General features: G+C 44.0%; 2 protein-coding genes and 1 long non-coding RNA gene across 4 annotated transcripts in view; 1 reads left to right on the top strand and 2 right to left on the bottom strand.

The window, feature by feature from the left end:
- Positions 1 to 8: 8 nt before the first annotated feature.
- LOC148659757 (uncharacterized) lies at positions 9 to 5724 on the top strand. Its single transcript, XR_015939316.1, has 3 exons — positions 9 to 719; positions 1889 to 1973; positions 2144 to 5724. It is a non-coding gene; the product is annotated as an uncharacterized LOC148659757 (long non-coding RNA).
- LOC148659756 (uncharacterized) lies at positions 2002 to 12886 on the bottom strand. Of its 2 annotated transcripts, XM_088633890.1 has the most exons (4): positions 12732 to 12886; positions 6345 to 7652; positions 5085 to 5201; positions 2002 to 3830 (listed from the first exon to the last, which is right to left on the bottom strand). In XM_088633890.1, the coding sequence occupies exons 1-4, from the start codon at positions 12742 to 12744 to the stop codon at positions 2662 to 2664; spliced, it is 2607 nt and encodes an 868-aa protein (XP_088490016.1). In that variant the 5' UTR covers positions 12745 to 12886; the 3' UTR covers positions 2002 to 2661. The 2 variants fall into 2 exon arrangements, with proteins under 2 accessions (XP_088490016.1, XP_088490018.1); XM_088633892.1 differs by lacking the exon at positions 5085 to 5201.
- A 3050-nt stretch (positions 12887 to 15936) lies between these two features.
- LOC148659754 (uncharacterized) overlaps positions 15937 to 17887 on the bottom strand; it is a 33176-nt gene continuing 31225 nt past the window's right edge. The window contains exon 8 of the mRNA XM_088638128.1: positions 15937 to 17234. Coding sequence (XP_088494254.1) covers positions 16066 to 17234 — 1169 coding nt within the window. The 3' untranslated portion in view covers positions 15937 to 16065. The remainder of the gene's footprint in view (positions 17235 to 17887) is intronic.

The raw sequence follows: 17887 nt of genomic DNA, 5'->3' as shown, positions 1-17887 counted from the left end.
CTACGCCAGGGGGCGGGGCTACGGAGCCCGGTCCGCCTCCGCCGCGTCGACACAGCGTCTGCACATCAGGAAACGGAGCGGTGTTCAAAAGTTGTTTTTTTTCAATTACGCGACATCAGGTCGACTAAAACTGTGGTAAACTGGTTACTATCTATTATTTAGATAATAGATACTTTATTGATCCCGTGAGGGAAATTGCAGTGCAACAGCAGCTTAACACACACAACACAGCCACAGTGTAACGAATGATACAACAATAATAATACAATACAATACAATCAGTACAGTGAGATGTGCACTGAGAAGAGTTACTCACAGTTCAGAACACACAAAGAACAAACCAGACCAGAACAGTACAGAAAAAAGTCGTATTGCACAATATGACTATAAATATAAATGTATTGCACAGGTCCCTGACGTATATTGCACAAAAACGGTTGTAAACGGGAAAAGAACAACAAAAAAAGAAAACTGAGCCACCGAATGTGGTAACCGCTGACAAAGCTACAGGTCCCCGTCATAAAATGTACAGTGATGCCCTCTTCTTAAAAGCGACAAGGGCGCAATATCCCACAGGAGAGCTGCCGTGGGCGTCCCTTTGCGCTCCTGACCAGGAGGAAGTTTGTTTTCCAGGTGCCAGACTGCAGACTGGCTTCTCTCCCGAGCCGCGTTACTGGGCTTCACGGAGAGGCTGGGTTGACACCGCAGTTCATTTCCAGGTGAATTCAGTTCTTACAGAGGAGACTTGTGTCTTCTCGGGTTGTTTTTTTTTTTTATTGCAACCGGAGTTGTCCATAAAACTGTAAAAATACTTAGTTTCCTAGACAGGTGTAGGGTGTTCTGAATGTCTTCTATGGACGTCATCTACTTTAAAAAAAATCACCAATAAATAAGTAATCACTTTTCTGATCACCTTGGAGCCTAATGAGAATTACAGTCTGAGAGCTCTGATTGAACAAATAGAGGTTTTAAAGTGCTATAGAACAGTATTGCTTTCTGAATTCTGCCACTGTCTGCTTGAACCAATCAATCAACCCATTGCTAATCTTGAATTATTTAACTATTAATATTGGTATTGAACTGCCAATTAAGAGCTGCCATATATTAGCGACAAGAAATTGATATTCCACTTTTTATACATGCATCTGGTTTTCAATTACAGTTGCTGTGGCTCGTCCTGTAGGCTGCTGGTTGGTGAGGGTCTGGGTTTAAATCTTTGGGTCTCCACAGAGCACAAAGCATTTTTCTTTTGTGCTGGCAGCCATATCACCAACAACTCCCAGCTGGCAGCCCCACTGGAGCCCAGCAGCGTGAGCCTGGCCAGTACCTGGATGGGAGACTCCTGGGAAAGCTGAGGCTGCTGCTGGAAGTGGTGTTAGTGGGGCCAGTAGGAGGCGCTCACCCTGCGGTCTGTGGGGGTCCTAATGCCCCAGTATAGTGGTGGGGACACTAACTTGGTGTCCTGGCCAAATTTTCCCCTGGTCTTTACTCATCATGGCCTCCTAATAACTCCCATCTCTGAACTGGCTTCATCACTCTCCTCACTGAGAGCTGCTATGTGTGAGAAAAGTGCTATATAAATGTAAGGAATTACATAATAATAATAATAATAATAATAATAATAATAATTATTGATAAGAATTAATAATAATCACTGAGAAAGCAGAGAGGGAATAGTTCTCAGTGTGTCTGGGAGAATGGGTAGAGAGATAGGGAAAAGAGTTTGGAAAGGCGGAAAAAAAAGGATATGTGAGAATGAGCAGCGGGAGGTGACAGGGAGATGGAAGAGCAAAGGAAATCTGAACAAAGGATACTAAGGGGGGGGGGGGGGGTTGGGACTACCAGCCTGGAGGGATCACTGTCACAGCTCTGACATATTCTCTGACAGGATCTGCCAGTTGTCTTCCATTTTCACATCCTGCAAGAGAACGTTCTGCAACTGATATCGCTGGGCAAATAGCGACAGGTGTACAGTATGTCATTAAGGTACTTGCAAACATATGTTTAAATATCATAAAAAAAATATTTATTTTATATACTGTATGCAACAATATATATTGTGTTCAGTCTACAAAATTACATGGATACAGTGTTAGTGCAAATCCTTGAAGAACACGTTCACAAATGAATTTGTTTTTTTCAGAACTTGCTTTCACATTACAAGAAGCACCCTTGGGGTCAATCACAGGATAATGGTTTGACTCTGAAGAGGGGAGAAGCCCTGTTTGGATGATGGTGGAAAGGTTGCCAGGAGAGAATGGCAATAGTAACAGCATTATTTCCTCATGCCCACATTACTAGTAGTTACACAGTAATTAGATGAAGGAACAAGTAAAGGTTTATTCCAGTAGTTCAGGTGGGGAAGGTAGGCTGCAAAGGAACAAGTAATAGGTTTATTCCATGCTGAAGAGAGAAGAAAGAAAACACAATGTTTCGACTGTGGAGCTTTCTTCGGGTGTCTAGGTTTATTCCATTCTAAAAGAGAAGAAAAGAAACACAGCATTTCGGATGTGAAGCCTTCTTCAGGTGTGACACAGCCAAAACATTGTGTTTCGTCTGCAGCCTATGCATGCTGACGCAGCTACCTACTTAAATGTCCGAAATTAGATGAAGTTTCCTTGAAGGAACCGTGGACGTTAGCTGCTGGGATCAGGAGACTCTCTAACTGATGGAACAGCAGGCAGTTTGTCTTCTTCTGTGAGCTGAGGCTCTTCTTCCTTCTGTTGTTCCCCCTGCCGCTGCTTCTGTTTCAGTGTCCGGCCTCCCAAAAACCTCAGCGCACTCGGCGTCCCTCTCGGCTTCCTCCCGCGCCCTTTCCTCGTAGCCCCTGCGGATCTCCTCCAGCTCTCTCCGGTGCCTCTCCTCCCGTTCTCTCCTCTCCTTCTCCATCTCCCTCTTCAGCCCGTCCACCTCCTGCTCCAGCCTCTCCCTCTCCGCCCGCTCCCTCCTCAGCTCAGCCTCGAGCGTTCTGATCCGCTCCCGATCCCCCTCTCCGGCCAGCCTCTTCTCCAGCTCCGCTATCCTGTCCTCTTGCTCCCTGATCTTGTCCTCTTTTTCCCTGATTTCGGCCTGCATCTTCTGCTTCCAGTTATCCAGCTCCTTCTCGTACTTCCGCTGGTGCTTGTCCTCCTCCCTCTGTTTTTCCTCCTGCTTCTCCCTCAGGATCTCTACCATTTTGCGGTTGATCTTGGACTCCGCATTCCGGTATGCGCTATTATTGTAGTACGAGAGATTCGTTTGGATTTTCTCCAGGAGTGCGGCGACCTGGGCCCGATCTTCCATGTCCTCACAGTCGAGGACGTGGCACCCCTTCCCGCACTTGCCTACGAGCCGACGGAGCTCCTCATCGCGCGACAGCAGGCACTCCTCGGCCGTGGCGCCCCTCGCCTCCTCGCCGCGCCCGGTGAAGAGGGCCATCGTGTACCCCCACGCCTCCTCGCCAAACATTTCCACCCCCCGCTCCAGCGATCCCCACGCCTCGCCGGCGCCCCCGCCCAGCGGCAGGACCAGGAGGAACGCATGGGGTCCTGGGGCCGACAGGTTGACGTATTGATCGATGGCCCTTCGGCGCCAGTGTCCAGAGACGTTGGTGGATGACAAGTCCGGCGCGTCTACCACCGCAACGCGCCACCCCTCCACCAGCCCCTTCCTCTTCTGGATCTCCGTTGTCTTGCTCCCGGGGTCGGAGCTGAACGCTTCTCTGCCCAGGATGATGTTTCCCACGGCGCTCTTCTCGGCCCCAGAGTCCCCCAGAAGCACCAGCCTCAGCTCGGGGGCCTCTGGTCTCCCAGAACTCTCTTCGGTCCTTTCAGACGATTGATCACCGGCCACTGCAAGTCAACAGAGCCAAGTTAACTCCCTTTAAAAACACAGATTCGTCCCCTGTGCCAAAGTGAAAAAAGGAGGCAAACAGACATTCGACATCTTTTGTATTCACAGTCTATTTTGGAGACGGGTTTCTCTTTGTGCTCTAAAACTTATATATTTTTTTATGCTAGAAAAGAGGTTTTTGTTTACTCTAACCATTTGGTCCACATATTGGCTGCATGATCTAAGTCCTGTCTATGTGGTGGAAGTAGCATCAGCATAGTCGTAATATTGTCTGCTTGGTGTGCCAACTGTCTCCTTGGTCTGCGTAGTCAAACTACTGTCTGTATAGACTAAATGAGTCTGGGAAATATATTTTATGTATGTTTTCTAAATACATTTATAATGAGATTCTATTTTAATTACATAGTAGGCTTTTCAGTTCTCCTGCAACCCTGAATTGGAAGAAGCAATTAGAAAATGCATGGATTTAGAAATGGCCCTCTGCCTTCTGGTTTTCAGTATAGATGAACCCTTATTTGGTTAGTCTAATCTGTATTTGATTGGTTTGTCATTGATTATGAAGTTGAACTTAACTTTGGATATCAACATCAACCCTAAACCTGGAGGTGTCTGACACCAGTTATGGACATCTCTTACAAGCTCTTCAGACAGAAGTAAGACAGCAACCGTTTAATTGACAGGTTGAGGAGAGAAAGGAGACTGCTAAATGTCTTTGCAGACAGAAACAACCCAGGTCTTATTGAGAGAGAAGCTCAATTAGCCTCAGTGGTTGAAAGATCAGTTGGAATGAACACTGGGAGATACAGTACATGGATCCTCCAGTACCGAATCTGAGAACCACTGATACAGACTTTCCTTTCTAGCCAGCCATTTTCTATTCTTTAACAAGTACGAAGTCACAGAGGAACCGGTGCCTCTATGGGCAAGCAACAGGTGCAAGGTGGGGTACACCCTGGATAGGACTCCAGTCCATCTCGGGACACCCAGTCACATATACTCACATCAGGACCAATTTTCAGAAGCCAGTTAACCTACCGGCATGTCTCTGGACTGTGGGAAGAAACCAGACCACCTGGGGGAGACTCACACAAACATGGGGGGGACAGAGAGTATAAACTTCTCGCAGATAACACCCCAGGTCCAGAATTGGACCCGGGGCTCCAGCGCTGTGAGGCAGCTGTGCTGACCACTGTGTTAATGTGCCATTAATGTGCAGCCTCTCGTGAAGTGAAATACTGGGGGGATGAGCTTACCGGATGGGGGTTCTTCTTTGCTTTGCCTCCTCTTCAAAGCGCCCTTGGGTCGCTCGTTGATCTGAAGCCTCCCCTCTCCCTCCTCTTCCTCCCCAGCTGCCTCTCCAGTCTCGGACACTGCAGGAGGAAGAACAACCGCTGTCAACCTCTGGATCTGCCGGCCTGCCGTTACCCCTCCACCTTCAAGGCATGGCAGGCAACTTGAAATCAACTGCAGAAGGTTTATATTTGGCTTAAAGATATCCCACTCCGAACTATGGAAAACCCCAAGGACTAATTTTGACTGCAGCTTCGGATAAAAGTTTCCCCCAAAATAAACTCTGTTGCAATCCGAGGAGGAAAGACATCCTGTATGGAATCTGATGGGCCAGGAAAGAGATTTTTCCTGACAAATGACTTACGTCCTCCAAAGCTTATGGTGGCAGCTAAGTTAGATTGAATGTCAAATATCTTGTGTCCTTTTTTTTACCTGATGTTTGCTTTAATATCCGCAGTGTTTAATCTCACCAGGAGATCAGGTTACTAAGGCAAAGACCCGGCCACTGTCCAGGCTCCTACCGTGCTTCTCAATGACACTTCACAAAGATAACTGATTGTGAAGTATAAATGACACGACAATAAACATATTTCTCATGCCAAATGAATGTTGGTCCAATGTCATTGTATCATTCAAAGACGGCTTATCATTGACAGGATTTTAAATTGAGCTTTTCACTGTCTATAGTGGAAATTTGTGCAGGAAGATTTTCATTATAAATTGTTCCCCCTCCCCGGAGATGAAATTGAACTGAATTATGGGCTTTTGTATTGTATTTTAGATTTTGTTTTCCCAGTGTTGTAATATAACCTGTTTCAGTTCTTAACATAGGCCTAGATAGGGACTCATTGTTTAATTGGCAAGCGAGGAATATGATCTCTTGAATTTCAGGATGTGCTACAAGTTGTATCCATTATTATCTGGTTGTGAGCAAGACCCTCCTGGCCTTACCTTACGTCTTGGCCAACTCATACCTCCGCAACCCAGGAGTCACCTGGCCCATCATGCTCTGCTCCTTGAGGAATCCTGGGTACAGGACGCCAACGGCAGAGCGCAGAACTGCACAAGCAATCACTGGATTGCAGGACACAATTTGAGCTTCTATCCAGTTGAGCCATGTGGGATATCTCTCAATTTATCTTTAATACTACTCCAGGGTTTCACTTGGGCTTTCCAAGAGGATAAGAAAAATATCAACCCCATGAAATAAAAAGGAATCTTACTGTTAGGGGGATGTTCCAGGCTATTCCTCCTCTCGTCTGCCTTCTTCTCTGTCTCCTTCTCTTTCTCAAACATGTCTTTTAGAGCTTTCTCTTCCAGCTCTGGCAGCTTGTATTTTTCCTCATACTTCTGTTTCAGTTCTTCTACTGTTTTTAGATTTTCCTCTTTGTACCTCTTTTTCAGCTCCTCTTCTTTCCTGAGCAGTGCATCTTGAAATCTCTTTTCTATCTCCTGTTCTCTTGAAATGAGAATTTCATTCTGAAATGCATTTTGTATCTCCTGTTCTCTCCTGAGGAATTCATCTTGAAATTTCTTTTCCAGCTCCTCTTCTTTCCTAGACTGTTCAACTCGAAATCTCTTTTCCATCTCCTGTTCTGTACGGGTCTGTTCATCCGCAGATCTCTTCTCCAGCTGCTGTTCTCTCCTGAGCTGTTCATCCTGAAACCTCTTCTTCAGCTCCTGTTCTCTCCTGAGCTGTTCATCCTGAAACCTCTTCTCCAGCTCCTGCTCTCTCCTGAACAGTTCATCCTCAAATCTAATTTTCAACTCCTCCTCTGTTCTCCTCTCTCTTTCTTTCAGTTCATTTTCATGCTGCTGCTTCAACTCCTCTTCTCTCTGGATCCATTCCTCCTTGTACTGCTGCTCCTTCAGTCGTATTGCTCCTTCTGTCTCCTGATATATGTTCTTTGTGTAGTACCAGCCAGCGTTCTCTTCCACCATCCGGTCAATCCTCTCCAGCAGTCGGGTAACCTGCAGCCTATCACTCACGTTCTTGTTGTTGAGGACGTGATGCCTGTCGCCACATTTCTCAAGCAGTTTCTTCAGGTCGTCCCCGGATTCTTCAACATGCTGCTGAATCGTCTGGCCCTTCAGCTCGTCCCCGTGGCTGAAAAGGATCATCGTGTGCTTCGAAGCCGCCTCCCCAAAGACGTTCCGGATCGCTTCCAGAGCGTCCTCCTCCTCTGTCGTGAGTTTCCCCACCCGCACGACGAGAAGGAAAGCGTGCGGCCCCGGAACGCAGAGGTCCAGACACTTCTCGGCCAGAGTCTTGTCCCTCGTCAGCGCCGCATGGAATAAGTCCGGGACATCAACCACTGCCACCCGCCTCCCAGCCACCATGCCCTCTCGCTTCTGACATTCGCTGGTTGTGGAGTACTCGGACTCAAACACTGAGCCTCCCAAGATCGTATTGCCAGTCAAACTCTTCCCCACCCCCAGTGCTCCGAGAAGGACGATCCTCAGTTCAGAGGGGTGAACTTGTTCGCTGGAGCTCACACTGGGTCCTTTCTCCTCTCTTTTTCTCCTTCCCCCTACAGAGAAAACAGATTTGTTTCTATGTTAAATCACACCTAGAAAGCTTGTTTATACAGATGCAGCCATTCAAAATGCGCGGTAAAAACCCGCGGTACAGTAACCTACCCGCAGGGCACCGCGGTAAGTGATTGGCTGGCCAAAATGACCGACAGGGGCACTCGTGGTGCATTGGTTGGTAGTGAAAAGATTTAATCATTTAATTTCTTTACTGTGCACATTTTAATCCGCTTAGTTTTGAATATTTATATGGAATTTTACCACTAAAGGGGAATTTTAGTTGCTGAGCATAAAAAGAAGAGGAGCATAACGCATCTGAAGGTCATAAACGATATTAATTTAGGAACATAAACATTACTGTATGTACATAAACTGTACTGTGTATGGCTGGTCTTGGTAGTTTAAAGAAAAAATACACACCAGTCTTCCATTTCTCCCTAAACATTTTAAGCATGAAAGTTTTATGAAACGGTACCCAAATATGTGATTGCTGTATAGAATGAATTTTAATTTTTAAAAATTATTTAACACGGAAATTAAGTTGTTTACATCTTCCGCCTGAGAACAGTCACCCGTTGCTACCCAACGCAGAAACACAGCCACTAACTAGCAAAGAGAGGACATTAGCTAGCCAATATGATAAATAAATAAATGATTATTTTGTTTGTTTCTTTTGCACATTTATTTGAACATTTCCATCGTTTGTACAAGCACTTGGAAACTGTCCAATCCCTAGTTCATCAGGCATTTTCTTTTACGCTGCGGGCATTCTCCTGGTCTGTGTCTTCTAGGATATAATGCCAGCGAACTCTTGTTTTTATGTCCACTATAACAGACAATCTCCTTTGCTTTTAACCGAGCGTTTAATAATTTCCTAAAATTAAAATGATTTACTTTATTTCCCTCACGGGATCAATAAAAGTATCTATCATCTGTCTAAACTATGGGACAGAATTCTGGGGTCTCCCCATACCAGAGATTATGGTAGGGCTTCAGAATGGTGATTGGCTGACACCATCTGACACCCCTTTGATTGGAGAAAAAAGACGTGCTGGTTTGCTATACATACAGTACTGTACCAGGAAGAGGATTTCTTTCTGTTCGAAACGTGTATTTTAAAAGTTTAAGAAGTAAAAACCTTACAGCGTACACAGATTTCGTCATCTTTGTCTTATGCATAATAATGGAACAAGTAATAGGTTTATTCCATGCTGAAAAAAAGAAGAAAGAGAACACAACGTTTCGGCCGTGGAGCCTTCTTCAGGTGTGAGCCTGACTCACACCTGAAGAAGGCTCCACGGCCGAAACGTTGTGTTCTCTTTCTTCTTTTTTTCAGCATGGAATAAACCTATTACTTGTTCCTTTGCAGCCTACGCATGCTGACGCAGCTACCCACCTGAACTACTTATGCATAATAATGTTCACCGCTCTGTCTAGCAAATTAATAATAAACTTTATTCTATATAGCGTTTTAAACGAATAAGTAATTAGATTGCTCATAAACCTAATCACTTGCTTTTTCTTTTTATTTAGGCTCAGATTTCAACTATAGATCGTATTATTAATAACCATAATAACAACCAACCAACAAAAACAACCATATAAACATAATACCAACCAAAAACATAGATAACGACCACAATACAAAATCAAATATATCAAACCATTATACTCTCGCAAATTCCTCCAATTATCATAATCCCGCCCCTTATGCAAAACCAAACCCTCCTCCCATCCCCGTTTCTCCTCTTTATCATCCTCAAAATCCACCTCGATTTTCAACTTAAAGCATTACTGCTTACTGGGTTTTTGAGGGGGGGGGGGGGAGGTGTCTTTCGCTGGAAATCTCGCCTGCTTCTACTTTACGAGTACAACCCCCTCTCTGCCGGAGTGCTGGCTGTGACGAATTAAACCGGTTTCACAGGTATTTTCAAACTAGGAAGTACAGTGTTAAGTGGTAGCTGGGCTCCTCAATAGAATAGCTTTAACATGCTAATGCGTTGGTTTAACAGTCCGGGAGTGGCAAGCTTCCAATGTCAACTCGACTCGATTGGAAGACAATGAACGTATTTTAGCTCTAAATGAATTAATAGCAAACATGGTTTACATAAAATACATTTTTCCAAGAAAGTTTATAATAATACGATCTATAGTTGAAATCTGAGCCTAAATATAAAGGAAAAGCATTTTCAGAGAGCAATCACGCTGTGTTTATGTAGAAAAAGCGATTAGGTTTATGAGCAATCTAATTACCTATTCGCTTAAAACGCTATATAAAATAAAGTTTATTTAGAGATGAATGATCAGTGTCACAGTTTAAATAATTTTCGTAGGAGGGCTTGGACAGATTCCAAGTGCATTTTTGCAATTTACGTTGCAATTTAGAGCTTTCTGGCAAGAGGAGACACCCAAATTATAATGTAACATGCCACTGTTTGTGCATGAACAAAGTTATACTGCAATTTTCCTTAGATACGCGATTAAAAAAAAAATTTTTTTTAATCCCCCGCGGAACACACTCCATAAGAATCAGCACTTTTATACAGTATATCGCTTTTAAACACATATATTTAAACACGCGTTTACGATTTAAATCAAAACGCGATTCAAATCAATATAAATGTTTATTTTGTAACGCATAGGTGACTATTCATTGTTATTAAAAATACTTAAATTCGATCATGTTGTGATATTTAGAAATATAAATTTGTTTGGTGCGAGTGAGGTTTTATTTAATCTCCGACCAAGGGAAACGTTTCATTTTTTCAAAGAAATGTTTGTTAAAAAATAAAGTCATAGTTCCATGGGATTCAATCACAGACCATGTGACATGGGAGTCAGGAAACTAACACACAGCGCCACCAGATTTGACAACGCTATAAAAACGCTATAAAATAATGTGACTAGGCACAGTAGAAGTTTACAGCACAGTACAATAATAAATGCTGACCATGACTTTAGAAGCATAAATTACCTTACACTCAATTTAAACACAAGCTGTCTTTAGCCCTCTAAGCTGGTTCATACAGAAATGTAGAGATCCAGGCTCAGAACACACAGCTTCATTAGCGAATACATATGCAGGACAACTAGAGAAGACGTTTTACAGAGGATGGATTTTTAGAAACATCCCATCAGTGACATCACTGAAGTCAACTCCTAGGTACTGTAACTGTCGTGTGGATAGTTTCACAAGAATCAGACAAAGGTTTAAGCATCGCTTGTTCTAGATAAAACTGCAAAAAAAACAAAACAACAACCCATAATGTACTTCTTTGCGGCTCTGTTTGCCCAAATCATATATTCACAACGTGAAATCTAGAAAATAATATTACGTAACCAAAATCCGCAATATGGAAACAGAACCTGTGTAATTGTTGATAGATGATGTACTCGTAACATTTTTACAAGACGAACTACAACATTTAAAAAATGACTTGTATGTACTTGATATCTCTAATCAATCCATGGCCATATTGTTAAAAGCAGAGTCCCAGCACAAAACGAAACTAAAACGCATACCGTTTCGCGCTTCTTATTAGTTGCTCAAAAGTAATTTGACTGTATGAAATGCATAATACAAACCTAGAAACATATACGTGAGCAGTATTTACGCACTGTAGTATCGGTGTTAAGACATACCTCTCAAATACTATAAATCAAGTTAAAAATATCTCAAGACCGATTCTGGTCATAATGAAACCATGTTTCGTGTATGTTTTCTTTAAAGTACCGAGACCAGCCATATACTGTATGTTTATGTTCCAAAATTAATATCGTTTATGGCCTTCACACGCGTTGCAGTATGCTCCTATTCTTTTTATGCTCAGCTACTAAGATTTCCCTTCAGTGGTAAAATTAGATATGAATATTCAATACTTAAACGGGCACAGTTAAGACATTAAATATACATACTGTATACAGTACAGTTTGCATACGGTAATATGTTTATGTTCCTAAATCAGTCTCTTTTATGAGCATGTGAAAGGCATGGTGAATCACTGTACTTTGCATGATTGGAAACAAATGTGTGATTGCGAAATGCTGTGGTGTTACTTTTACAAAGACGGTCAATGAAAAAAAGAATGTTGACCAGGGCAATACTTTGAGTTTACACTTACAGCTTGTCCAAGGTCATTCATTATTAATACTATTAGTAATATCTTCGTTAAAGACTGATGGCCACAGCTCAAACATGAGAGGTTGAGCTTTATTAGCTCCACCTTGCGGAAATTCCGGATACTATTATTTTGCTTGTCGTATTATAGGAGAATTTACGGTAACTAGCGGTATTTACCGGTAACTCGCGGTATTTACCGGTACCTTGCGGTAGACTGCGTACAGCGTACCGGAAAATAATGCGGTATCGCCCGCGCATTTTGAATGGCTGCATCTGTATATGGTGGTTAGCAATGCTTCCCTGAGGCCCTGGGTTCAATTCCTGGGGTGCTATCTGTGTGGGATCATGTGTGTTACCTCCAGGTGCTCTGGATCCTCCAACAGTCCACACATATACTTTTAGATTAAATGACTTCTGGGAAACACTTTTAGATAGAGATGATTAGTGTGAAAAAAATGTGTTAACATATGGCATATATAACAAATATACGGTATATAAAAACACAACATATATACATTTCTTGAATATATATATATAACATAAAAAATATGAGGCAGATATCCATTGTGAGTTTCCTTGGAAGATAATTTTCATACTATTTCAGCTCCGTGAAGCTGTAGCCTCAGATCCATGTAACTGGGTTTCCTGCTTCTCACCGTTAATTCAACTGACAGCATCTGTCGGCCACATACGGTCAAATGCTCAAATGAACATTTATGATTGGACCTCGAGCTGAGTAAATCTGAGTAAAGCTGAGTAAATCTGAGGAGAATCGTGACATTTTGTCCTTTGTTGATTGTTTTAAAAAATACAAGATAAAAAAAGCTGAATCTGAGAGTGTGTGGTGTGTTCAAAGTGAAAGTAAAGGCAGTTTCACCTGCAACCCATTCCTCTACAACACGATTCATCTGTCAGACTACTAACGACCAAGCTGACTGTTAAATGAGATATACGGTACCTTCAGTCGCCATCCTTTCGTATTTCTTAAAAACCAGTCGCAGTGAAAAGGTTTTAGTACTGTTGAGAGAAGCTGTGATGATCTTTCATTTTTTTGTGTGGCGGATGTGTGGTTTCATCTTGCAGTCAAAGTCTTCCTGTTGCGCACACAAGACGCAGGAGAGAAACGACGCCCTTTCACACCGGAACAGCTCTACGCCACGCTAAGACAATCCTTCAGAAACAAATCATATTGTCTTGCACTGAATCTCCATACCGCTGAATTCCAGGAGAGGGCATCCCTGATACCCCTGTAGGATTGTTGGGTTCCTCTAGGATTTAGAGGCACCTTTCAGTTAGCAACTTGTTCAGATTTGGAAACCACAGCTTGATTAGACATTAAATTGGTTATCAAGATTCAAGATTCAAGATTTCTTTATTTGACATATACACCAAGTGTATTGGAATGCTTGCTCATTCAGCTGTACCCAGTAACATGAGAGGAAATAAAAACAGGCACAAATGACAAACAGACATGGACAATAAATTTAGACAATAGACCTTACATTGTCTACAGCCAAGACAGGACATAGTGCAAACAGTGCAGTACCTTAAAGTGCAGGCGCTAATTTGAGATGTTTATGATGCTAAAGGGATGAAACTGGTTTTGAAACTATTTGTCAGTGTTCTGATACTGCGATACCTCCTACCAGAACCCAGGGGTGAAAACAGATCGTGGCCAGGGTGAATTGGGTCCCTAAGTATACCACAAGCCCGGTTGTGGCTATGTACTCATGTCTGAGATGGGAAGAAAGTCATCAAGAAACCTTTAAGATTAAGATCACTTAATTGGCCATATACAATCTCTTGCATTAGGAATTCATCTTTTCACATACCCCAGCTTGTTCTCCATGAGACACACAGACAGGGAGAGACGCGGGGGTCAGAGCGCAGGGTCAGCCATTTATACAGCACCCCTGGAGCAGCTGGGATGAAGGTCCTTGCTCAGGGGGTCAACAGAGTAGGATTCCTCTGCCAGGCATGGGATACGAACTGGCAACCTTCCAGCCACAGGATCAAATCCTTAGCCACAGCACCACTGCACTGCCTAGCCCCTCCAATCCCTTTTTTCCTAAATTGGAATCTCCAGGACAAAGGGAACAGTCTCCTCCTGATTCGCTGTTCCAGATAATTCCAGCGGTGTTTCTGTGGGATTGAGGTGGGCAACAATAACCTTCCAACCTATCAAACACGTCCTCCATCCTTTCGCTATATGCATGTCAAGGAGGCCAGGAGGTGCTGTTCCTCTCTGCTTGCCAGCATGACGGTGAGCTCTTGCACCACAGCCAACAAAAAGATGTTGAAGAAGAAGAAGGAGGAGATGACTAAGGAGGTGATGAAGAGGCTGGAGAAGGAAGAAAATGGAGGAGGCGGAGAAGAAGAAAGGAGGAGAAGGAAAAGATGAAAGGGAAGAAAATGATTAAGTTTTCACTGTGACATTTTTTGAACTACAATTAAGGGTGGCAACACTTTAATCACCTGAGCCCGATATCTGCAGGTCACTGAAACCAAATGAGCTTTAACTCACCTATTACCTTAAATTATATCAAACAAATCGTTCTCCTTATCGATAGTCTTACAGGCCATGTTTTTTAAAATCATGCAAAAAACATGGATCTTTCGCATATCAAATTTATTTTTATGTGCTAGAAAACACTTCGACAAAGACAATTTTTTTCAAAAGTTTAGAGCAAAATTATAACAAACAATATTAGAAATGTATAGGAACTAGTAATAGGTTTATTCCATGCTGGAAAAAAAAGAGAGAAAACACAACATTTTGGCTATGAAGCCTTCTTCCACACCTTAAGAAGGCTTCACAGCCAAAACATTGCAGACTGCACATGCTGATGCAGCTACCCACGTGAACTACTTATAAATGGATATTGATATTAAATATGAATATTGATATAACATTTTTCATCCATTGTTAGCTTTGCTAAGCACCTTCTCTTGAGTTTAAGATCAAGCAGACAAATCATTAGAAAGAATGTATCTAAAGAACAGCAGCAAAAACTGACAAATTCAATCAAGTCCCGTCATTTCCACTGTAAACAATTTATCCCACTGTAAATGATAATAAATGGCTATCTGAAAGTTCCTGAAGATTGAGAATCTAAAACTTAGGGTTTAGAAGTGGTGGGAGATATTAAGCATTCTGCACAATGTTGCACGGCTGGAGATCATCTTCTCATCCCAAAATATCTTTTTTCCTATAGATCCTCCTGGGAATCGGAACGGATCTCAGGGATCCTTACTTGGCACCACCCTTTGTATGGAGCTGTTCGATGTTTTCAGGTCACTTATCAATCAATGTCTGTGCTCCACTCACTTAGAAATTGGATCAATCAATTGTGCTGACTGCTCTGTCTCTGCCTGCATTTCCCTCTGCAGGTCTTCATATTTCTGTCTCCATTCCTCCATTTCTTTTGGAAATCCCTCTGTGAGCTCCATCTGTCTCTGCTCTTGTCTCATCTCTGTCTCTCTCTCTTCATATTGCTTACTCAGTTCTCTCTCTCTTCTACTAATCTCTTCTTCATACTTGACTCTTAGCTCTTGTTCCAGTCTGCACTGCTCCTGTGATATTGTCTCTCTCAGGGGCTCTGTTTCTCTCACCTTCTCCCTTTCATATCTCTGTCTTAACTCTTCCATTTCTTGCTCATGTTTCTGAGTTATTTCACCCATTTGCCCCAGGAGCTCCTCCCTGAGTTCCTTCTCTGTCCTTTACATTTCAGCTAAACTCTCGGTCATCATCTCGATTTGCTCTGCTCTCCTGTTAAGCTCTTGTGCTGACTGCTCTTTCTCTGCCTGCATTTCCCTCTGCAGGTCTTCATATTTCTGTCTCCATTCCTCCATCTCTTTCAGAAATTCTTCTGTGAGCTCTCTCTCTCTCTGAGCCTGTTCCTCCTGGTGTCTTTCTGCTCCTCTCCTCTGCTCCTCTTTCATCTCTGTCTCTCTACTGCCAATCTCTTCTTCATACTTGACTCTTAGCTCTTGTTCTAGTCTGCACTGCTCCTGTGATATTGTCTCTCTCAAGTGCTCTGTTTCCCTCTCCTTCTCCCTCTCATATCTCTGTCTTAACTCTTCCATTTCCTGCTCATGTTTCTGAGTTATTTCACCCATTTGCCCCTGGAAATCCTCCCTGAGTTCCTTCTCTGTCCTTTTCATTTCAGCTAAGCTCTCGGTCATCTTCTAGATTTGTTCTGCTCTCCTGTCAAACTCTTGTGCTGCCTGCTCTTTAGATGAAGTTTCCTTGAAGGAACCTGGGACGTTAGCTGCTGGGATTAGGAGACTCTCTAACTGATGGAACAGCAGGTAGTTTGTCTTCTTCTGTGAGCTGAGGATCTTCTTCTTTCTGTTGTTCCCCCTGCCGCTGCTTCCGTTTCAGTGTCCGGCCTCCCAAAAACCTCCGCGCACTCGGCGTCCCTCTCGGCTTCCTCCCGCGCCCTTTCCTCGTAGCCCCTGTGGATCTCCTCCAGCTCTCTCCGGTGCCTCTCCTCCCATTCTCTCCTCTCCTTCTCCATCTCCCTCTTCAGCTCCTCCACCTCCTGCTCCAGCCTCTCCCTCTCCGCCCGCTCCCTCCTCAGCTCGGCCTCGAGCGTTCTGATCCGCTCCCGATCCCTCTCTCCGGCCAGCCTCTCCTCCAGCTCCGCTATCCTGTCCTCTTGCTCCCTGAGCTTGTCCTCTTTTTCCCTGATTTCAGCCTGCATCTTCTGCTCCCAGTTCTCCAGCTCCTTCTCGTACTTCCGCCGGTGCTTGTCCTCCTCCCTCTGTTTTTCCTCCTGCTTCTCCCTCAGGATCTCTTCCATTTTGCGGTTGATCTTGGACTCTGCATTCCGGTATGTGCTATTATTGTAGTACGGGAGATTCGTTTGGATTTTCTCCAGGAGTGCGGCGACCTGGACCCGATCTTCCATGTCCTCACAGTCGAGGATGTAGCACCCCTTCCCGCACCTGCCCGCGAGTCGACGGAGCTCTTCGCCGCGCAACAGCAGGCACTCCTCGGCCGTGGCGCCTCTCGCCTCCTCGCCACGCCCGGTGAAGAGGGCCATCGTGTACCCCCACACCTCCTCGCCAAACATTTCCACCCCCCGCTCCAGCGATCCCCACGCCTCGCCGGCGCCCCCGCCCAGCGGCAGGACCAGGAGGAACGCATGGGGTCCTGGGGCCGACAGGTTGACGCATTGATCGATGGCCCTTCGGCGCCAGTGTCCAGAGACATTGGTGGATGACAAGTCCGGCGCGTCTACCACCGCAACGCGCCACCCCTCCACCAGCCCCTTCCTCTTCTGGATCTCCATCGTCTCGCTCCCGGGGTCGGAGCTGAACGCTTCTCTGCCCAGGATGATGTTTCCCACGGCGCTCTTCTCGGCCCCAGAGTCCCCCAGAAGCACCAGCCTCAGCTCGGGGGCCTCTGGTCTCCCAGAACTCTCTTTGGTCCTTTCAGACGATTGATCACCGGCCACTGCAAGTCAACAGAGCCCAGTTAACTCCCTTTAAAAACACAGATTCGTCCCCTCTGCCAAAGTCAAAAAAGGAGGCAAACAGACATTCGACATCTTTTGTATTCACAGTCAGGGAAGGTCATCAATACTTCTGACTGTCTATTTTGGAGACGGGTTTCTCTTTGTGCTCTAAAACTGATATATTTTTTTATGCTAGAAAAGAGGTTTTTGTCTTTACTCTAACCATTTGGTCCACATATTGGCTGCATGATCTAAGTCCTGTCTATGTTGTGGAAGTAGCATCAGCATAGTCGTAATATTGTCTGCTATAGCCAACTGTCTCCTTGGTCTGCGTAGTCAAACCACTGTCTGTATAGACTAAATGAGTCTGGGAAATATATTTAATGTATGTTTTCTAAATACATTTATAATGAGTTTCTATTTTAATTACATAGTAAGCTTTTCAGTTCTCCTGCAACCCTGAATTGGAAGAAGCAATTAGAAAATGCATGGATTTAGAAATGGCCCTCTGCCTTCTGGTTTTCAGTATAGATGAACCTTTATTTCGTTAGTCTAATCTGTATTTGATTGGTTTGTCAGTGATTACGAAGTTGAACTTAACTTTGGATATCAACATCAACCCTAAACCTGGAGGTGTCTGACACCAGTTATG

The sequence above is a fragment of the Lepisosteus platostomus genome, chromosome 6 (genome assembly GCF_059453375.1).
Source record: "Lepisosteus platostomus isolate fLepPlt1 chromosome 6, fLepPlt1.hap1, whole genome shotgun sequence".
Taxonomy (NCBI): domain Eukaryota; kingdom Metazoa; phylum Chordata; class Actinopteri; order Semionotiformes; family Lepisosteidae; genus Lepisosteus; species Lepisosteus platostomus.
The sequence above is the reverse complement of the archived record's forward strand: the minus strand, read 5'-3'. Positions and strand labels throughout refer to the sequence as shown.

Coding starts and splice junctions, on each gene's coding strand:
- LOC148659756 (XM_088633890.1), bottom strand. Junction 5,202..6,344: donor CCTGGAACATCCCCCTAACA/GTAAGATTCCTT, acceptor TTCCTCCTGCAG/TGTCCGAGACTGGAGAGGCA. Junction 3,831..5,084: donor CAAAGAAGAACCCCCATCCG/GTAAGCTCATCC, acceptor GTTGACTTGCAG/TGGCCGGTGATCAATCGTCT.